General features: G+C 53.6%; 2 protein-coding genes across 4 annotated transcripts in view; one reads left to right on the top strand and one right to left on the bottom strand.

Moving 5' to 3' along the window:
* LOC129213385 (uncharacterized) overlaps positions 1-10,669 on the top strand; it is a 20,036-nt gene extending 9,367 nt beyond the window's left edge. Inside the window, exons 6-14 of one of the 2 annotated variants that reach the window (XM_054843310.1) lie at positions 348-545; positions 933-1,492; positions 2,516-2,789; positions 3,464-3,674; positions 4,850-4,992; positions 5,836-5,949; positions 6,772-6,975; positions 7,670-7,763; positions 8,756-10,669. In XM_054843310.1, the coding sequence (XP_054699285.1) occupies positions 348-545; positions 933-1,492; positions 2,516-2,789; positions 3,464-3,674; positions 4,850-4,992; positions 5,836-5,949; positions 6,772-6,975; positions 7,670-7,763; positions 8,756-8,819 (1,862 nt within the window). In that variant the 3' untranslated portion in view covers positions 8,820-10,669. The remainder of the gene's footprint in view (positions 1-347; positions 546-932; positions 1,493-2,515; positions 2,790-3,463; positions 3,675-4,849; positions 4,993-5,835; positions 5,950-6,771; positions 6,976-7,669; positions 7,764-8,755) is intronic. The other variant, XM_054843311.1, reaches the window with a different exon arrangement.
* LOC129213386 (uncharacterized) lies at positions 9,827-22,034 on the bottom strand. Of its 2 annotated transcripts, none has more exons than XM_054843313.1 (4): positions 21,256-22,034; positions 12,420-13,460; positions 12,103-12,281; positions 9,827-10,667 (listed from the first exon to the last, which is right to left on the bottom strand). In XM_054843313.1, the coding sequence occupies exons 2-4, from the start codon at positions 12,826-12,828 to the stop codon at positions 10,290-10,292; spliced, it is 966 nt and encodes a 321-aa protein (XP_054699288.1). In that variant the 5' UTR covers positions 12,829-13,460; positions 21,256-22,034; the 3' UTR covers positions 9,827-10,289. The 2 variants fall into 2 exon arrangements, with proteins under 2 accessions (XP_054699288.1, XP_054699287.1); XM_054843312.1 differs by having other exon boundaries at positions 21,863-22,034.

Below are 22,034 nucleotides of genomic sequence, written 5' to 3'. Positions count from 1 at the left end.
GAGTGTGATGAGCACATGCAGACGCAGGAGGAGAAGAGCCGTGACTTTGCTGACTGCATCGTCAGCAGCGTTATGTTTAACTGATGTTTAGACACCCCCAAAGAGACCATTCTCTTTGCTGTTGGGACTACAAGACTTCAAAAGGATGAGGACAGTATCCAGGAGTGCTGTGTGACTTGGTCCAGGATGCCCCTTGGCACAGGTGGAGCTCACAGCGTTGTGCAGATGGTCTGACCAGGAGGGCAGTGGTGGTAGAGATGAGCTGGTGAGCTCTGCGTCTCCCCCAGGAGAAAGTGGGTCTTTGGCAGCATGGGGAAACTGAGGCGGTTCTCTGCTTGCTTCTGCAGAGCCAAAAGCAGCCTGCCAGGACCTGGGGCTTGTGTTCACCACTCTGCTAACTGCTAAGTCAGAGGACCAGCTGAGCAGCCTGCTGCTAGCCTTCAAGACCTTCCTAGAGAGGCCCAGACTTGTGAGTTTTAACAAAAGGAACATCACAGCAGAAATCTCTTGCTTCAAGGATATAAATATGCCAGACTTGCCTCCAGGTACCATCATCATTCTTGCAGGTTGGGGGATACGATGTGTTTCAGGGGGGACATGTGGGTCTAGTTCTCTTCAAGGAGGGAGATGTCCCTCCCTCCATTTCCCCAACTCTGGCAAAGATCCCTTCCAATTCCGTCGCATCCAGTTACCAGATCCCATATTGCTTGTTTGCTGGAATAACAGCAAGCTGTTGTTAGAGCTGGCATTAGCCAGAGTATTGCCAGGGCTCTTCTAAGGAGTATGGAGCACACAGATGATAGCAATCGGAGCCAGAGTCCTCAGTCCTCTGCTGAATCTGGTCTTGCCCCAGCAAAATAGTGTGCAACATTGTGTTGTTTCCCTGGGGCTCCATGCTTAGGCCTGTATTTGTGACATTTTTGCTTTCCAAGGTGTCCCATCAGAGATACCAGAAGGGACTCAAGAACCTTCTGTGCAAGTGGCCAAGCTACTCATCAATGAGGTGAACCCAGACAACCCAGGGGGAGGAGAAGATGCAGAGTACATTGAACTCTTCTACACTGGACGGACACGCTTCGACCTCCGGGGATACTGGTTGGTCCTCTACAATGGTAAAAATAGCCAGGCCTACCGGGTGTTGGACCTGTCTGGACACCACACAGATGAGCTGGGTTACTTCTTGGTGGGAAGCAGTGCCATGAGCCCAGCACCCATGATCAGGCTGCCCCCCAACACCATCCAGAACGGGGCAGACGCTGTGGCTCTCTACTACAGCAACACCACCCTCTACGCTGTGAACACGGCTGTGACTGCAGAGGGGCTGGTGGATGCTGTAGTGTACACGTCCCGAATGCCGGAGAAAGCAGACCAGCTGGTGAAAGTGCTGGTACCAGGGCAGAGCATCCTGTATGAAAACGATTCTCACAGCACCGAGGATGAATCTCTGAGCCGCTGCCACAGCCTGAGCACAAAACTCCAGAGCAGCTTCCAGGTGGGTTGATGACAGACGTCCTTTCTCCATTGACACTCACTGGGAGGGTAGAGGTTGTGTTTCAGAATGTCCTTTATTTGGGAGAGCGGGCTGTTCTGGTGAGCCGCATCCACCTCCTGCCATCTGCTGATGCTCTCACCAGCCCTCACCTCCCTGCCCCATTCACCCACCTGTTGGCCAGGTAACAGCTCCCTGCCCTGTGCAGTGTGACTCAGAACCAGGAGATCCCTGAAGACAGATCACATGCCACCAGCCCCAGAACCAGGGAGTCTGCTTGTGGGCAGCATCCTGGACTCTCAAGTTACCCCGAGCCAGATGTGGAGCCACCTCTTCACCCCAGCTTGTTCGGTGCCACCTTTGGGATGTGTGGTACAGCATGCCACGTCCCTGAAACGCAGCTTTCTGCAGGGCCAATGTGCAAAGGACGTGCCTCCACCACTGGTGTGATTGATTTGTGTCAATTCGTCTGAACTGTTCCTTTTTATTTCAAAATGTCTGGTTTCAGATAGTCCCCCTGAAGGAACATGACAGAGTTTGTGTGCTTGTCCTGCACAAAGCTGGGTAAGGGAGGGCTTTGCTGCTCCACGGACAATGCCTGCTGGGATCGGGCCAGCGCACAGGGGTGCTCAGGTCCAAAACTGGGGCAATAAAGCTGCTCAGAAGCAGAAGAGGTCTGCTGGCAGGAGGGAGGTGCATTTGCAGTGGGAGAGGACCACAAGGAAGCGATGCCATGGACTGGAGACACAAGTCTAGAAGTGCTCCCGACAGTAGGGAAGGAGACTTGTTCCTCGTCCCGAGGGTGGGAGTGAGGGCAGTGATGGGGATGTGTGGTGGTGGGACAACCCTTGAACAGATGGTGGGAGTGAGGAGCAGCTGGTGTGAGGCAGAACCACCACATCCTCTTTGGGCCTCATCAGGGAGCTGTGGGAGGCACGAACAAGAAATAGTGCCGTGAGCAGCTGTCCCTCCACCTGAAGAAATGGGAACAGCAGTGGCAGCAGCAGCTTTTGTGTCTCCCTGCAGGTGACCATGGTGACGCCACTGGGGGAGAACTTCTGCAGCAGCTCCTCGGCACTGGGTCCTCCTGCCATTGGCATCAGTGAGCTGTGCCTGGCCGGTGGTGCTACCCCCTACCGCTTTGTTGAGCTGGAGGGGAAGCCTGGCACCATCCTGGGAGGGCTCAGCCTGGTCTTCTTCTCGGACAAGGAGGGCAAGGCATGTGCCAGCATCCCACTGAGGGGCACCATCGGAGCCACGGGGCTGTTCGTGTTTGCACTGGATGGAGGGCATGGGCACGGTGAGGCTGATGGCACGGACCTGGTGTGTGGTCTGTCTTCAGACAAATGGGCAGGTGGTTGAGCAGCTTTGAGGAGAGGGATGGAGGAGGGTGTGTGGCATGGGGAACAACTCTTCCTTGCCTTTCCTGTCCTTTATTCCTGTTTTTTTCTCTCTTTGTTCTGTCTGGGCTGTTCCGTCACACTCCAGCTGCTTAATCCTCCTCTGTGCCTCTGCTGAGCTCCCTGTGCAGGGCAGAGAGACCGGGAGGACTGAAAACTCCTCCTGCCGGTACCAAGACAAGAGGGCTTTCAGGAGAAGCAGGGTCCACCAGGACTGTAGGGTGGTTCACTGATGCTCGCTGAGCCCTGCAGTGCTGCTGCCTCCTCCTGGTCCTGCGGTGGTGTTTCCTCAGCACATTTGTTTATCTTGATTTATATTTTGTTCACCGTAAGTTCTGGCTGGGCTGCATGAAGAGGACTCTGCATCTTAGAAGAACCTTGATCTTTTTGGAAACTTGTGTTCACAGCAAGCGGTCGCTTCCTTACTGCTTCACTTGGCCCCAGTCACCACCATTATTTTGTCTCCCATTTCTGTTCTTGGAGTTCTCCTCATTACTAGCTTGTCCTGTCAGGCTCGAGGCTCAGCCTGACACTATCTAGATGTTCACACCACTTATTCCCCTGGCATTTCCAGATGGGACAAACCTGACTTTCAAGGACATCTCTGCTGCTAGTGAAGGCTCCAGTGCTATTGCTGTGTACAGCACCAGCGTGGTTCCTGGTGGCATGAAGGCAACATCAGAGAACTTGGTGGGTGCCTTGGTTTACACATGTGAGCCCAGCACAGCTGGAGGACACTTGGACTTCCTTGGACCATCTTACGCTGTGCCCTGCAAGGATGGCAGGTGAGGTCACTTCTCTGGGAAAATGCCTTTGGGTTCCCTGCACCCAGAGCCCCCAGCTGGCACGTGGCTGAGCTTGCTGCCTTGTCCTGCGTCCTTACAGCTGAATGCATTCGCCAGTGCTGTGATGTAAGAGAGAGGTGGGTAGCACATTGCGATGGAAAACACTTCCCCGCCCTTGGCCTAGGGAGTTGAACTTTGTTCCTCCACTGCTCATTTAACTTGCTTCCCTCGAGGGATTTGTATGGCACCACAGGAAGGAATGCAGCCTTTACAGAAAGCAGCTGTACAGGCTTCTTTGCCAAACTTTTTCTTGAAAAAAAAAAAAAACAACAAACCAAACAAAAAAGGATATCCCTGTGAGCAGCAGAACAAAACAAAACCCAAGATCCCTTTCGCTCCTAGGTGGACTCAACAACAAATAGGGCTGAGCCTTTCTCTTGGTGGGAATACCAGCAGAGTTCCTCCTGTCCACATGATCACCTCTGTTAATTAAATTTGTCCTCCTCAAGTCCTCTGCTCCCCTGTCCCATCTGGTGTGGCAGGAGGTTCTGCATTCATAGCCTCCCCTATGAGCAGGCGTGCACAGAGCACAGCTCCACGTGCGTGGTTTTCATGGGAAACTCAGACCTCCAGCTTCTGGCTGGCTGAAACATTGTGCTAAAACCTCGCTGGGGTGGTTATTCACAAGGTCAGGGCAGCAGTTTGGTGGGAGAGCTCACATGGGCTGACTCCAGGCAGCCTCTGTCAGTCCAGCCCTGAACAACCGCATCCAGAAAAGGTGGTTCCTCACACCATGACCAAGTTTCTAAGCCCTGGTGTCGGGAGGGGAGCAATAGGTTAGTGAAATGCAGGGGCAGATATTGTGTAGCTTGGAAAACTTCTTATCCTGGAGGACAAACTCTTTATTTTGAGAGGCTGGCTGTAATGAGGCAGCAATCTTACTCCCTCAGAAGCCAGGCAGACCAAATAGGTTTGTGCTGGCCAAGCCCAGGTCTTCTCCACCTGGTGGGGTTGGCTGGACCCATCTCTGTGATGGTTCTGTGAAAGTTGATTTCAGCTCCAGTAAACTCTCCATCATCCCCAGCAGCGTCAAGAACTGGGAGGGATTTGTGCTTGGAGGTGGGAAGAAAGGCGCGTGACATGTTGGTGAGCTCTGACTCCTTTTCTGGGGACAGGCCTGTGTCCCTGAGCCGTTGTGCCTGTGGCAATGCCAGCGCAGAGTTGCAGTTTGCCGTCTCGGACCCTACCCCTGGTCTGCAGAACAGCTGTCCCCAGCATGCCTTCGCGGTGGATCTCCACCTCTGCCTCCTGACACCCAGTGAGTGGGGCTGGGCACCCACACTGGCGCGGGGTGGGAGGGCTGGGGGGCTGACCCCAACTTCCCATGGCATGGGAGGGGGGTGCTGGCGGGGACCCTGCTGCCTCCCAGTCGTGAAAGGGGATGTGCTGGGTGACACCTGGTACAGACACGCCAAGAGGGCAGCTGCGCTCACAGCTTCAGCGTGTGCTTGTCTGAAGGTGGCCATATGCTTCATCTGAGACGTCTCTGCTCAGGCAGGGCCGAGTCCTGCTCCTGGGATCCCTTTCTGCAGTGTTAGATGCGCAGTGATGGCAGCAAAGCCCCCCCGGGTCTCTCGTGGTGGTGGGGGCACTGTCAGGGGAACTGCCAGCAATCCCTCCTGCCTCAGCCCACCCGTGGGAGCAAAGCTCCTGACTCCGGAGCCAGCAGGCAAAAGTACAGTGGGGTCTCCAGGCCCTGCAAAGGCCAAGCTTGGCTCAGCTTGGAGCAGTCCAGACCTGGGTAAAATGAAATGGAGGTTGCTCCTCTGGCCTCCTGAGGGGCAGGCAGTGGAGCTGTCCCTCCTCTCCCAGCATGAGAGTCCACTCTGTACTGGCCCATGTGGTGGGACATGTGGGGCATTCCTCTTCCCCACTCCCCTGGGAGGTCGGTGAAGGAGTGAAGCTGGTGTACGTGGTGGTAGAAGGCCAGAAGTGAAGACTCACCCTGAGGAGGGGGCAGAGGAGGGTGGGATGCAGCATCTGGAGGAGCTTTGCTCCTGAGCTCAGGCATGAAGCAAAGTGTTTTGGAAGGCGCACACAGCTGGGAGCTTATTAGCAGCCCCGAGCTGCACCCAGAAAACCACGTCTCTTTTTCCCCTAGACTGTTCCACATGGACCCTGCACCACAGGAGGATGCTGCAAAGCTTGGGAAGGGTCTTGGTGAGCTCCCTAGAAGAGAAGTGTTCCTGTGGTGTCTCTGAGCTCTACCTGCACGGTTGGTTCCCCCTTCGCTCACCTGGTTTGCAGTGTCCTCCTCCCTCACCTGTCTACAGCTGCTCATCATCAGGATGGTCCCTCCTCAAGCCAGATTACAGGCTTGCACTAGAGTGGGGGGAACTGGAGATCAGTGGTGGGCACATGGGATTTCAGCAAGGAGAGCTGGAGAGAGCCTGACACGGGCTGCTTGCTAAAGGAAAGACAAGCTAGCAGGACCGTGAGAAATGGGAGTCTCCGGTGATGCCTTGAGGTGTCTGCCAGACAAACTGAATATCCTAAACCTGCAAAGCAGAAAGCCATCTGCACTCTAGAGGATTCTGGTTATCAACTCTTTCTCTATCAGACTCCTTCAGTGCCCTATACTTACTTGAAGTTCCTGGACCAAGAAGTCACTTCTGGAAGTCTTAGGGATGTACAGCTTTTGAGGGATGGGAAGAAATGTTTCCTATTTTTTTGGCTGGTTTGATAAGGAAATGAAGGCTTCACAGCCATGCTTTGTCTCCCTCGCCCAAACACATTTTTAACCCTTTGAACAATTTCAGACAACTCTCACCAGCAAGTAGAGATCATGAAGTTACGAAGTGTAGTACAAAGTATTCTTCTGGGTTGGCAGGACAACTCCAAGTCCATTTTATCACTGAAAGAAAGGTTGAGCATATGCTCAATTTACTTGCGATACAGTGTGGCAGCATGATTTCTGAGAGGTGGGGAGGAGAGGGTGAAGAGCATGGGAACAGGAGAGTGTTACTGGAGCAGGGAACGAAGTCATGGCAGCAGCCAACGGGTTTCCGACCACCCACAACCCACTGTTTTTCCACAGAGCTGAACCTGACGTGTGTGGGCTCCCTGGTGAAGGTCTGGGGCCAGGTGTGGGCTCGGCAGCCGGAGCAGCAGCAGTCCATCGAGACCTGGCACCAGGACTTCCTGGCCAGCCCCCACCCCTTCTCCGTGGATGGGAGTGTGCTGAAAACCAGTCCCGAGTGCATTGCCCCAAAAAATCCACTGTCCGTGTCGCACAGCGGTGGTGAGTAGGAGGCGAAGCTAAGCATCGTGATCTGCGCCCAGCACAGCAAGCGGGGCTGGGGCCAGGGTCAGGCCACATCTCCACATGGGAGGGACAATGCAGGGCAAGCCACCAGGGACCTCTGGTGATGCTTCCCAAACACAGCTACCTTCTAGAAAGTGGTGGGTCATTACAAGAGAGGTAACAACAGTGAGTTCCTCCAGTGTGATGAGGTAGTCAGCCCTATCATGCCAATACCACTGGAAGTTTGGGTGTCTAAATCTTCTCATGAGATTGGACTTCACCAGGGAGCCCCTCCCTTTTGGAGATGTTGGACACAGAGCCCAGAAACCCAACTGTTTGGAGCAGCAGCTGAGCTGGCCCCCAGGCTGGAGCCAGCCAGAGCTGGCACGCCACAGGGGTACCGCCAAGAGGGTGGAAGAGTGGCTCTCCAGATCAGGAGGCTGGGACAGCCCAACCTGTTGTTGCCTGGAGAAGCTGTGGCTGCCCTTGGACCCCTAGCACTGTTCAAGGCCAGGTTGGATGGGGCTTTGGGCAACCTGGGCTAGTGGAGGGTGTCCCTGCCCGTGGCAGGGGGTGGGAACTGGATGGGCTGTGAGGTCCCTTCCAACTCAAACCAGTCTGTGACTCTCTAGCACCCTGTGCTGGGAAGGGTCGTGGCTACAATCCTCCGTCTCGGCCTTTGCCCCCTCAGCTTCGTTCCAGGGCTGGGAAATCGCCCTGTTTGTAGTGGGATCTCTCCTGCTCGTGTTCTTCCTGGTCAGCCTGGCATTTTACTTCATCAAAAGGTGAGAAACCACCTTTGCATCTGCCTTGCATCTCTCACCCTTTCCTTCCCTAGTGCTTCCTCTCTAATCGCTGCACAGGGACCTGCTCCTTCACTCAGGTGAGCTCCTGCATTCAGATGCTGCATCCAAACACTCCAATATTTTGCTCCTAATTTTTGCAGCAAAGCCCCTTTGCTTTTGACATGGCAGACTGCAGGTTCCACAGGAGGTTAAGATAATGACTCATAAAACCATGGATAACGGTGGGCATGTCAGTGGGCACAGTGTAAAGGCCATCAATCATTGCACAAAGTGCTGGGGTGGGAGAGCAGAGAGCTGAAGGCTCGTGGCAGGCAAAGGGCAGCGAGAGATGATGCTTTGGGCACAGGGAGGAGCTCTTCCTTCGAGACGGACAGTTTAGGATTACCTTGATGGGAAACAGCTTCCACGTTATAACGTGGCGCCACTTTAAATAATTACTTGGCGGTCCCTAACGTTGTCAGCAGGCAAACAGCAGCTTAACACTCAGGCTGTGTGTTTGTCTGAAATAAATGTTACAGCGGATGGGTTATTTAACCAGCCCAGGGGATTTATTTCCATGAATTTTTACTGATCTTCTTTCATCATTGGATAGGGGGCTGATGGGCAGGTGTTAGAAATGAGGAAAGTTCTTAAAATACATTTGGGGAATAGAAAACTTAATTTTTTTTTATTTTTTTAAAGGAATTTTAAATTTTTTTAAAGGAATTTAAAAAATACTGTAAGTGAGGTTTAGGGAGTCTCTTTCAGAAACCAGGGTGGTTTTAAGTTGATGTACATGTGCTAGGTGATGGCGATGGTGCTCTGCTCTGATTTTTCCCCAAAACATTAAAAGAGACCTTAGTAAACTCTGTGCCTGCTGAGGGCTGGTCCTCTAGCCTCTTCATCTCAAGTGCGAAGCTGAGATGCAGATCAGCTGCCTTGTGCAGAAGAGCAGAGTGACTCATCTTGCATTTTTGTCTGTTGCTTTTCAGACGTCCCCAAAATTACACCAACATTGAAATGAATGACCGCGGGGAGATTGCAGCAGACTTCTAATGCTGCCGGGCACCGCTGCAGCAGCAGGGTCTAACAGCACCAGGGCCTGGCACGTGTCTCTGAGGGGGGCAGACTGGTTGTCCAGCTCCCCTGTCCACCAGGGTTGCTGCAAGGACCTGCAAAATGCCCAGATGTATACGTACGTACGTGTGTGTGTGTGTACATACAGCTCTGTCTGTGTGTATGTGTGTATACAAATACCTGAACTATTTTTACACTTCTAAATTTTTACCTCGGACTAAAGGAGTTCAAAGAAAGAGGCTGGGGACTTCTTCTAGGCAATGTTTGTGCTAAGTGTGGTGACCAGAAAGCAAGCAGCCTGCTCGGCCGATGCAGAGGAAGGACATACTCTGTCTCCTCTCAAGATTCGCTGCTGGGTGAGGAACCAAGGCCACCCCCCAGCAGACCTTTCCACCCAGCAGGCCAGTCCAGTCTCTAGTGCCTCTGGACGCCACCGCTGCAGTGGAAGCACGTCAGCCTCCCTCGAGCCCTTCTTGTCGGGGCAAGGTGGTTCTCAGCATCGTGCCCCTCTCTGCTTGAGCAGCTCAGCACCACCAGCAGCCTGCACCAAGGAGAGCCCTTGCTGCTGGGGACCACAACCAGGAGGATATCCTGCCCAGAAAAAGGGTTTAGAGGAGAGACGAATGCCCAGCTGATGCCCAGGTGCAACTCTTACTGGTGTGGTCCTGCCCATATCCTGGCCAGAGAGTGGGCAGGAGCAGTGCCAGACTCCAGATCTATTGAGAATTTGGGGTGAGGAGGGTGACCTAGGTGGAATCTGCTCAGTAAAAGATTGTTTCCTACACAAGTATGATGATATATCCCTAACGGTGTGGTGTCTGATGCCAGTCCTCCAGTAGGATCCTTTGTGCATGGAGTGGTGGGCTCACCTCATGGGTTTGGGCACCTTGTGCAGCTCCACTCATGGTGGCAGCACCCAAGACAGATCCAGCCTGCTCGCTGGTGGCACGAGGGGTAGGTAAAACAAAGAAAGAGATCCCACATCATTTCTGAACCATGGTGTATATGGATTTTTATTGAACAAGGCTCTGCAGAGGGAGGGCACAAAGCGTTTCTGTGACTGATCGTCACAGCACTGACCCTCGTGCGAGGAAGCCTCGCATTTTCTTTGAGACCCACCTCCCTGCTGTGTCTCTATGAGTTACATCATCTGCCTGCAGGCAGCCTGCCTGCACTGCTGAAGCCCATGGGCCACCAGCCAGCTGCAGGGCCAGCTGGGACGGGCAGCACGGGAGAAGCAAGGCCTCAGCTTTCCACTGCCCTGTCTCTTGGGCCAGGCAGCCCCTTTCAGTCAGCAGGGCTGAAAACGTGAGGCACCGGTGACCGTCTCTGCTGGGTGCCGCACACAATCCTTAGGCAGCTGCCACAGCCTCTGAGAGGTGGTTCTTCTTCGTGGCGTCATCCTGCCATCAGTGCAGTGCTGCTAGAGCATGCTGGTGTCACGTGAGGTCAGATGAGCTCCATCTTGAACTGGCTGAAGTTCGGCATGGTGGGCGAGGCCTCGGCCATACTGCTGAAAGGGACGCAGGGCTGGTTCGCCGGCACGGTGCCGTGGCTCACGGTGGAGCTGAGCTGCTGCAGCGTCATCAGCACCTCCTGCTGCAGCCGCTGCTGGTGCTCCTGCTGGCGCTCCAGGCGGCATTGCCTCTCCAGCACCGCATGCAGGGCCTGGCTCAGCTTCTGGATCTCTGTCTGTACAGCATCCAGCTTTTCGGCCATGGCATGGGAGCTGGGAGCTGGGGGAAGCACTGGTCCACCCCAAGCAAGGTTTTGATTTCCAGGACTCATGAGGTTCAGCAGGGCAGTCTGAGTGCTGGCATCTTTGACCTGGAGTAGTGGGAGGCAGGAGAGAAGGGAAGGTGAAACATTATCAGCTGCTCCTTCAGTGGGGATTAGCAAAAGAGGGATTTACTCTGCACTTAGCTACAAGGCATCAAAGCCATCACCTTGTTGCAGACCTCACCATACTCTGACTGCACTTCATCCCTATCCAGCCACTATGCTGCTGCTCCTCAGGAACACGGCGTTGCCCTGCAAGCTGTCAGTGTGTGCTTGGCCATCCAGTGGATGCTGCTAGATGGCAGCCAGGCTGCCCGTGCTGATGCCAGGCCTGTGTTTGCTTTCCTCAGGGACAGAAATAACATATCCTGGGTTTTTCTTTCCAGCCCCCCCCCCATTTCTTGTATTGCACCCTGAAGAAAAGGGCTGTTCTGCTCCCCAGGAGGGATCACATGCTGGTTTTGAACCCCAGGGAAGCCTTTCTCTTGGAGAGGGTGTTGAACAACCTGCATCCTCTAAAGCAGCTGGCAAGGGCTCTTGACAAACACCTGAGTGGGCAGGAGAAGGCGTTTGCTGTGTCTGAGCAGAGACAGGGCCAGGGATGAAGGCTCAACCTGACGCACGGCTGTGTTTTGTACCCAGGATGCCATGGCAAGAAAGGCAGGTGCCAGCATCCTACTGTCCTCCACGGGGCAACAGCGTCAGTGAAGTCTCCAGAGATCGCAGCCTTGGGTGTTGGGGCAGCCCCACAGCCACGCTGGCAGGCTACCTGGGCCTGGGCCTGGGATCACTGGGTCACTTTGCCCCATGGCTCATCGCAGCTGCCAGCAGAGCTGGGCTGGGCCGTGGGGCTGGCCAGCTGCCCGCATGCTCACCATGGTGGGCAGGATGGCCGCAGGGACATGGATGTTCTGGGACAATGCATGCAAGGCTGCAGCCTGGGGATCTCGTGGCATGGCGGGGCGTTAGGGATTGTGGCGGCTAGACACGTCCCAGAGGGCGGCCATCCTGGCTGTGTCACCCCATCCTGGCCTGCTGCAGCCCTTCATCTCCTGCTGCAGCACCAAGCCACTCAGCTGCTGGTGTCCTTGTGGTGGCTGGAGGAACCTTCTGAGCTTGTACTGAAACCAAGCCCTAAAGAGGGGGGACTGTGACCTGCAGGTTGGAGGCCAACGCTGACAGAAACTGGCATCACCCAAGGGCAGCAGTGAGTGCTGGCTGCAGGTGGGTGGGCAGCGTGGCCCATGGCCCCAGCACACAGGGTGGGTTCCCAGATGAGCTTGCCAAGTGCCATCACTCGAGAGTGCAGCTAGCAGAGGTTGGGGGGGATTTTGGGAGCCGTTCATCCCCTGCGACCTGCCCTGTCTGCATGGATTAGGTGCAGCAGGGCACTGTGCGGGCCTGTCCTGGTGGGCAGCACCACATTGGCTCCTGGCTGGAGCAGACGGGCTCTCTCATCCTGCCGTTCCACCTGGCATCCTACCTTTTTCTGCAGGAGGATAGCCCTGTCCACGATCTTCTTCTTCACCATCAGGGCTGGGTTCCTGGCAGGGGGTGCAACCAGCCACCCTCGACTGGGCAGGGGCTGTGGGGGGGTGGCCGGGCCCCCTGGAGGGGAGCAGTTCCCCGGAGCCGAGGGGGTGCCTGTGGAACTGTCATCGCCTGCAAGGGACAGTGAGAGAAACACCTTGAAAGAAGAATCTCGGGGGCTCCCCAGCGGGGTCAGAGAGCCCTTTCCCCAGCCCAGTGCTGCCAGGGGGTGGCCATGGCAGTGACCCCCCATGGGGAGCAAGGCCTTACCGTTCCCAAGGGGCAGTCCCACGGGCAGGACCTCCCTGCGCTGCCCGCCATCCTTGCAGAGCGAGGCCACGCTGACGATCTGGATGTCCTCCTTGGTGTCCCGGCTGCCAGTGGGGCAGGGCCCCTGGCTGCCCCCAGGACTCCCACCAGGCATTGTGGGGGTCCGGGCACCCCGCGCCTCGGGCTGCTCAGCCTTGTGCCCCCACAGCGGGGGCCAGGGCTGGTCCCCGTCCCAGCTGGCCAACGACGACCCTGGCTCCACGCTCTTCCGCTTGAGGAAGAGGTACACAGCCTGCGGCGTCACCCGTATGCCGTCCAGCTCCAGCACCTTCTTGATCTTGCGGAAGCTCAGTCCAGCCCTGCGCAGCTCCACAATCCTCCTCTTGGCGTGGTCATCCAGCCGGCCCATCGCTCCTGGCACCCCTCCTGCGCCCGGCGCCTACATCCCCAGAGCGCAGCCGCCAGCAGCCCCCAGGCAGCACGAAGCACGGTGATGGTGCTCAGGCTCTGCTAGTGCTCTGCTGCCAGGCTGCCGGCCCTGGCCATGGGCCCACGTGGTGCCATCCCCAGCTTCCAGCAGTGACTCGGTTCCCAGAAGAGGAGGAAGGAGGTGGTTCTTCCCACCGGAGTGACTAGCGACAGCCCAAAACCCGTCCCTCACTCATGTGGAGCCCCCTCACAGCTGGGGGTCCAGCCTGGTCCCCGGGTCCCCCAAGGGCACAGAAGATGGTAACGGGCTTGGCTCTGCCCAGTGTCCCAACCCGGATATTGATTCCCCACTGCCAGCAGCACAGTGAGGGATCAGGAGCGGTCAGGGTCCCGAGCAGCAGCTCAGTATCCCCAGAAGCTCGGTGCAAGCCCTGGCAGGGAGCAGTTCATTGCGCGAGGCTGGCAGGTCCCCACCAGAGCCTTGCGTCTCCTCGGTGGCCTGGAAGGTTACGGCAAGCAGAACCAGGGATGACCATGCTGACAACTACTGCGTGGAAGCTGTTGGTGCTGCAGAGCCTGCCCTTTGGGTCTGGAGACGACACCGTCCTGTGCCTTTGGGAGAAGCAAAAGCAAACATTTATATACCAGCCGTAAAGAAGGCACAACTATAAATGTAATGACTGTACCTTCTGCGCTTCCCCTTTCTCCCCATACGCACAGCCTTGGCTGGTGGTGTGAGTCAGGGGACGGTGGCTCAGGACGTGGTCACACTCACTGTGTGTGTGTGGGTAGTGTAGCAGGGACCAGGCTGCTGGTACAGCCCTTGCACATGCATCTCCCCTGGGTCGCACCCTGGAGCAAAGCAACATGGTGGGACCAGCCCCTTCCCTTGCTGCAGGCACCATGGCAGGGCCAGGTCAGGTGGACAGTGCTTGGAGTTGTGTATATGTGTCTACATACACTTATACCTACATGGGGATATACCTATATATGTGTATACAGACACATGTATGTGTGTATACAGCTGTGGGGGAGGGCTTTTTCCACTTCCTATCAGCTTCCTTCGTTTGCAGGCATTTCTTGGACATGCAGTGCTGCAACTGCTGCCCAAAGGACATACTTTTGGGTTTCACCTCACCAAAATAAACAGCGCCCAAGAATTCCCATAAGACAGCAAAACACTTTTCGGATTAGCAATGCATAATGGAGTGTACCTCAAGTGGTCGCTGCCAAGCGGGTGTGATATAGGAACCTTTTCCAAACCACACTTCCCCAGGCACACGTGGATCTTAAAAAGGACAATAATGTGTTTTGTTGGCCAAGGAGGCACAGAGACTATTGTACATCATCCACAGAAAGCCACAGGGAGAAATTGAGCTACTTAATTCGACGCAGAAGTTGTGTCCTTCTGCATTTTACTTCTTCCATGGCAAAAGAGAGAGACAATAACTCTGCAGATGTAGATTGTACTTTGATCCAGATCTGTTTACATCTAAAGGCCACCCCATGCCCTGCTATGTGCATTAGGGACCTTGTAGATAAGAGCTGGGGGAGTGGATATAAGAAAACAGACGTCCCTGGATGCAGACACTGCAATTGCAGAGCCAGAGGAAAAGGTCAGAAAAACCTGACCTTCCCCATGCCAAGGGGAGATGCCACAAGGAAACCACCACCTTGAGCTTCCTGTGGCTGCAGGTACAGGGAGCTCAGGCCCTGGCAAGATACTCTGCCCTCCTCCCAGAGCATGTCAAGACATGGCCAGAGGACATAAGAGCAAAAGCAAAGCAGTGCAGTTATCTGAACAGCCAGTGACAGAAACATAAAGTTTATGTAAGTGCCAGGAAAGTCAGCACCCCACGCCTGCAAGCCTTCATCTGGCCTCCGCTCGGGAGGAAAGATGATGCAAGCGCCTTGGAGATGCACTGACTCCATGCAGCATGTTCCCCATCTCCCTCTTCGCTGAAGACATGGCTTGCTTTGTACCATCCCCAGGTCCCAACTCCTTCCTTCTTGGCCTACTCATCCCCTCTGGACCTTTCCCAGCCCTCTGCAGATCTCCTGCTGCCTTGCCTTCCCAGGCTTGGGGACAGCTCATGGGAGGCACAGACCATCCCTGCCCCGCTAACCCCATGTCAGCTCGGCATCCCCAGTGCAGGGTGTTCCCCTGCAGCCCCCCCATTTGCTGGAGGGGCAGCAGGATGAGGATGAGGAGTCTGGCCAGGATGGCTTCTCACTGCAGCGCATGGCTCCACAGGATGGCTCAGCAGTGCACGGCTGCAGGCAGCAGCTCCACGGAGATATCATCAGTGCCCCGGGGCTCAAGGCTGGCTTCACCCAGGCTCCTTATGCTTCAAGAGCAGTACTTGCCTCTGCAGTGGGCCTTTTTAAAAATATGTATTTACTGATCAGAGATAGACCAAGACCTGGAAACCAATTTCAGAGAAGACGCTGAAAAGCAGGTCAGAGTCCAGCTGGCAAGCAGGAGGTGAGTGCAGGCAGAAGAGCAGGGCAAAATCCAGCTCAAATCCTGCTCACTTACACCATGAGGGCGTACAAAGCACACAGCAGCTACTCTCTACCCTGTCAGGTAGGAGAAAAGGGTTGCCAGTGAAAGCAACATGTCACCCCTTCAGACAATACAGTATTCCAGCAATTTCCTCCAAGATCACAACAGTCAGACTCTCCAACAGCTCAGGTCTGGCTCCATCTCCAGTTATGCCTTTATTTATCCAAGTCCTGCTGTGAACTTGCACTTTTCCTGTACTAAGCATGCTCCCCATTTCCACAGCTGAGTCCATCACCTTCTCCTCTTTCTCCCTCTCCAGAGGGGATTTTCCCAGTGGAGCTGCAGCCTGTGTCATGTACGCAGCTTATGCAACCCAGCTGCTCGAGTTACACATTCACGGAGATGAGACCTTTACACTCACCTGGCCTACAAGATGTTTGTTACTTTCAAATAAATTTTGCACAAGGAGCAAAAAAAATCTATCCCACGAGAGGGAAAGAGTCAGGGATTTTCCTAGACCTGTGATTTTGCAGCAGGGATGGAGTTCCCGTCACTTCTCAGGGCCACGGGTAATGTGGTTCCTCCGAAGGTTTCTTATGCCACTCGGGAGAAGTTAATTTAAGTGGTGGCTTTGCAGGGGGTCGGGGAGAGGGAGCACATCAGTGGAAACAAGTTCACAGCACTTCAGTTGTGACCTTACTCTCTGCCTTTACCCCTTTTCATTTCTGTGGATATCAGGAAAACTGAAAGGTTTCATCTCCTCCAGAAAGTCCCTGGAACAATCTCATCTGGGCTGACTCAGCTTTTGCTGTTTCTAAAATAGACCAGCACCACAAAGTCTGCTTGGCTTGGAGGTTTCCATACCAAGCACGAGCACTGCGTGTGTGGGCACTGGAAGTCCCCTGCTCTGAAATTGCGGCTTGCATCTGCCTACCTGGCCATCGCACTGTGCACCTGCCACAGCCATGAGTCATTTTGCAAGCCCTGATTCTGCAGTCACGCTTGCGTGGACATAACATCGTTGCCCTGCCAGCTGCGATGGATTCAGTGGGATTCCTCATGGGTCTGCAAGCGTCCTTCCCCCACCCACACCCCTTGTCTTGCAGTGGGATGCGTACTCGCAGGGGGAAGACAGTGACTGGAACACTTGGCTGACAGCTACAGCCAGAGAGGGCTGTCACGCCGCACCACAGGCTCCAAGTTTTGCCCTTCAGTGGGTTGGCTGTGGAGCCCTTACCCAGCCAGCTGGACACACACATTTGTGTGAGCAGCTGCATGTTTTGTTACACAGCCAGCCCTGCAAGAGGAATTTCACTTCAGCCTGCCAATTTAGGGGTCTATCCAAATTTCACATCAGCCACCCTTTCTTCAGCTGCTGTTGAACCCTTGCAATGCCTAAAGTGCTTAGCTGTAGCTGGGAAAGCCGCTCTAACCAGGCATCGCTGCTGGCAACCCTTCTATTCCATAACCTTGCATGCAGTAATATCCACAGAAACACAGACCAGAGCCTGGAGCAACCTTCTCATCACCGGGATTATTTCCTTAGCTCTCCTGCTCTCTGGCCCAGAAAATATTATATACAGAATGAAATAGCCCCAAGAGAGAAGGAGAAAGAAAGCAGCACTCATGCACACCCCGGAGTTCCCTTCAGGGCAGAGTGGCTTTAAGGTCTGAGGAGGAAGAGCATGAATCCAAGTTTCCTACGACCCAGGTGACATTCCCTAACCATTAGCCTTAGGGCAAGCAGCAGGCTTTTCCTCTTCACCACTTGCTTCTGTGCCAGTGCAAGCCCCAGCTCCAGGAGGTGAACCCGAGGGAGAGGAGCTCCCCGTCCTGCAAGTCCCTTCGGGTGAAGCTCCCCCGCCTGCCTGCACACAGTACCCCCACCAGCTGCATTGCCAGTTGTTTCTCCCCCAGTCTTTCTGCAGCCCCGATTACCAGGGTTAGAACGTCAAATTCCCCAAGAGTTAAACATTAGTTGTGTGACCACAGAGCTGACTCGTGTCTGGGAAGATTTACTTCTCCCTTCTGTCTCACAGCTGCAAGCCTGCTCTTGGACGCAGGCGGTTTTTACCCTGGGGAGGTGCAAGCAAAGCTTCTTCTGAAATTCATGCTGGGGTGAAGCAGGAAAGAGTCAAATCCCTGCCGAGTCTTAATGGATGGATTGACCAGAGCAACAAGCTTCCATCTGTCATTTCAGAAGCAGCACAGACACAAGGATAGCAGATACCAAGGTGCAGCAACGTGTCTCACCAGCGAGACAAACTGCTGATGCTGAGAATGGCTGTGACTGAGGAAGAGGGAAAAACTGCAACCCATGGAAAGCGAGAAGATGCAACTCATCCTGTCTGGTCTCAGCAATTGAAAACAGCCACTTTATGTTGTTAACATCCCAATGCACTTTGGACTCAAGGGCTTGCTGTGCTGCAGAGAGTGCAAAATACTCCTGCCCTAAGAAGGTCCATGTAGGACCACAAAGGACAAAGTTAGATGTGGGTATAACCCTTTCCTTTCAACTTGAAGTGCCTCTGTACAGAGCAAGGCCAGTGTACCAGGGCATGGGACGGGAAACAGTTTGAGTAATTCGTAACTGATGCGCAGGACATCCCAGGCTACGCAAAAGCATGAAAATAAAGAAGGGGAAGGTGATAGCAAAAGGGAATTGATCCTCATGGACCTCGTAAGGAGCCACAAGCCCAATCTGCCAGACTTCGCTTCACCCTGGGCGTTGTGGCTGGTAGCAGCAGGACAAGGTCCCCTTGCCCACCCTTCTCTTTGCCTCCCATTTCCAGTTCTCCTTCTCAGATCCCCAGCGTGCCTTTGGGAAGCTGGAGCAGCTGCAAGCAGCTGGGGAGGGACACCGATCCATCCTCATTGGTTTTATTGCTTTCCCACAGGGTTCTAAATAGCCGCTGCAAAAGCTGGCAAGATGAGTCCTCCTTCACTCTGCAGCAGCTCAGAGGGGGGAAAAAATATTAAAAACATCCTCCAGAAGCACAAGGAGGACAGTGCTGGTTTACACTCAATTCAGATATAGAAAAGAGCTTCTTGCAACCAAAAGAGCAAGAAGCATTTCAAGTAGAGCGAAGGAAAGATGCTGTGGAAGGGGCTAGTCTGCTGGGGGAACACCTGGTTCCTTCTCACCCTGCAGAGAAATGTGCTTTGTACACAGTGAGCCATGCTGGAAAGGAAAGATGAGCTGGTATGGCAATGCTCCACTTGGTTTCTTGCCAGGGGTCCTGCTTCAGAGCCTGCCTGGCACAGCTTTGCAGGGACAAGGATAGTTCTTAGCTCTTCACCTAGACAACAGTTTCACTGCTGTTCAAACAGACTGGAAAGTCTTAGCTCCATGGAGACAGGTAATCAGAAAGAACTAGCAATGTGGTTTAATGGTACTTAGCTTGGAGGCAGATTAACAGTATTAGGTGTCCTATGCTGAAGTGTTGCCAAAGCAGGAAGACCTGTGCCAGGGAAGAAGGGCCGTTTCTCCCAGGCTGCAATTTTACCCAGTGTCACTGCTTTGCGGGATATGTCAAGCCTTGTGGAAGCAATAACGTTATCTAACAACATCGACTGCTACCAGCCATATGGACTGCTCTATCCCATCTTACAGAGCCCTGACTTTCTTTGCAAAATTGGTGAAGGAGCAGCTCTGTTACAGGTTCTATTAAAAGGAGACAGGCCAGTTGAATTTAGACAGAGCTGCTGTTACCTGAGCCGTGCTGGCTCCCCCTCCAAAGGGATAACCTCATAAGAAGCTTTTTAATCGACTTGCACTTCAGCCATCAGAACAGCAGAGAAGAAAGGGTTGTATATCTGGCCCAGGATTTGGAAACGAGCTAGTTAGAGCCCGGACCTAGCTTTGCTCTGTCACCTTTGACAACTGGCCAGTTCCTTTAGGCTCTGCTTTCAGAGCAGCTGAGGAGCTAGCCCCTGCCCGGCCACACTTTAAAAATCAGATCCTCAAATGAAAAATACAAAACTTTAAAGTTCTAGTTTAAGGTTTTCAGTACATGCAAATTGAAGAAAGTTGGGTCCTTGCAAGGTTTCTTTAATTATCGGTTCTGGGGTTTGCAAAACAAATTGTGAGTAGGATGCTACACATACTTTGCTTTTGACCCAGACAATGCCACTACAGCCTCGTGCTAACTGGGGAATAAGGTATAAAAGATAAGGGGATAGGATGAATGGGAGCATGTATATGTGATGAGTATTAGGATTGTGTAGGGGCAGAGGGTAACAACCATGTAAACATAGTACTGTTTCCTCATGTTTGAGGGGAGGAAAGGAGGAGTTTCAGGAATACAGAAAAATCCACCCTGATGGTCAGAGGGTCCCAAGACATGCAGCACAAAGCAGTGACACTACAAAATCATGCTGATGACTTTGCATTGGATCAGCTCTCCTACAGCTCAAAATCCATAGGTCAATGTCAACATCGTATCTCGTGATCTGACAAATTCAGCATGGTTGCGATCCTGTGTCTGTACCTGGTAAAGGTCAGATTTGTATTAAGAAATTAACTGGAGGGTCCAAACCTGATATTAAGGACTGTGGAACCACAGCTTGAAGGAACAAGAGGCTTCCACAGATCACCTGGAAAGGCCTGGGGAAGAGGAACAGGCTGGATTTCACATCCAGGCTCAGAAATCCATCTCTGCCCTGGGACTGAACAAACTCACCAAGCTGAGATTAAGTATTCAGACAAGAACAATAAATGCCAAGTACCTCACTGCCCTGCCTTTATCTATATGCCTCTCTAAAGTATTTTGCAGAGAGAGTTGCAAAGGCTAAACCACAAGCATACCTTGAATTTCTAGTGTCTTTCACGTACCTGAAGAGGAAACAAATAAATCACTGCAAAGTGCAACATGATATTTATTCCTTGTGGTGAAACCAGGACGTTTGAGGAAGGTTAATATTGAGCAGGCATATTCCTACAGTGTCAGGGCATGCTTCGTAAGTGTTGCAGGAAAACAGAGAAAAAGTGCATCGTGGCATAGCTTTTAGGCTAAGAGCCCCAAAATACAAATGTGTGCATAGGCACATTCAGGTGCAGACAGTCCTGAAGTCTGGAGCTTATCCATGGCCTAGCTGCCGCTGTGCACTGCAAGAATCAGTCTCAGACCTGAAGAGAGGGCAAGCCAGATGTTCAGAGACTACTGCTGAAGGCTTAATTCACCGAGAAGTGTTTCAGCTAAACTGCTAAATTCACCTCCTTCTGCAGATTAGAGAGGAACCCCAACAATTTCCTTTTTCTGCTGTTTCAAATCTATATAGCTACTTGTCCGTGCAGCCATTGGAAACTCAGGCTAAACTCAACTCCCTGCAGAGGTAACCAAGGCTGTTACTACACATTGGGATGAAAAGTTTCCAAGCCCTTAGAAGACAAATCCCCCATCCTGCAGTTCCTCTAATGAAGCCACACAGACTGTATACGCTGAAGCCAGACACACATCTAACCCCACTCCACACAGGTGCAGAAGGACTGAACACAGAGGCGGACCAAAGCTCTTATAGCACGGGGAAAACTTCGGCAACAAGAGGTTGCAGGCTGAGCCTGTGCTGCAGTGCAAGCCCTACAAGCGCGAAGGAATGCCTGGTATACAACACCTTGCATGTCACCGCAATAAATGAACACCAGTGGTTTAGTGCTGCTGCTGGCAGGATAACCCACCGATCACCTGGATCTTCAGGGGCTCAGGGAGAGCTCTCTGTAGCCACACCACCACGCCCCTGCGGCTCCACAACCCAAAGCCCATAAATCGGAAGGAAAAACGAAGCACCCAGTTGCAAGACGGTGCAACACACTGGACAAGCACTTTCAGGTTCACGTGGCATTTAGAGATGCTGACTAATTAGTCCTAACCACCATCCACCACCACAAGCAGAACAGTTCACCTGCAGAGACGGCAGTAAATAGCGCGGTTCTCATCAACAGCCGGGAGGTGCAGGAATGAAGGGGCAGAAAAACACAGAGGCAAGATCCGAAAGCAGCACTCATGGAGCTCCATTCTTTCCTCTCCTGCTCGTCTACGGCGTCTTGGCTGGAGCAGCTCTGTGATCATCTGCTGCCTTAAATCCACCACCCAGCAGTCTATCGACACACAGGCAACGTCTAAAGAGGGTCTGCGCCTCTGCTGGAAAATTCCTAGACAGGTTTCTGAGTTCAAGAAGCAGCTGGAGAACAGCGTTTCAGATCGGGCATGCCACTCCCAGCTCTGACACCAAGTCTCAGTGCGGCACCAGACCTCCACATCCCCACTCGAGCGCGTCCCTGCTCTGCGTGCCGAACAGCAGCAGTTCCTCCATCCAGAGCAGCACCCCACCGGGCACGGGATGGCTGTGGGCCACAGGAGCTCCCTAACACCAGTGTCCTGCCATCCCTCCCTGCCGCGCACACCCCTCTCGAACTACCACTGCAAGAAGTTTCTCTCCTTCCCCATCACGCTCCCAGCACCCAAACCAGCTTAATGCACAGAAGCAAACAGTCAGAGCATCCACGTACAGGGACCAAAGACGACTGCCAGGATCCTCGCAGGCGATGGCACCAACTTACTGCTGCTGCATCCTCTGTGGCCAGCCTGGGTCCCAGCATAGCCCAATTCTGCAGCAGCCAACTTTTTGGGAGGCTGCTGTTTGAAAAACTCCTGCCCTCTTTGTTTGGTTGGGGCAGAGCC

Source organism: Grus americana, chromosome 15 (genome assembly GCF_028858705.1).
Source record: "Grus americana isolate bGruAme1 chromosome 15, bGruAme1.mat, whole genome shotgun sequence".
In the NCBI taxonomy this organism is placed as follows: Eukaryota; Metazoa; Chordata; class Aves; order Gruiformes; family Gruidae; genus Grus; species Grus americana.
The sequence above is the reverse complement of the archived record's forward strand: the minus strand, read 5'-3'. Positions and strand labels throughout refer to the sequence as shown.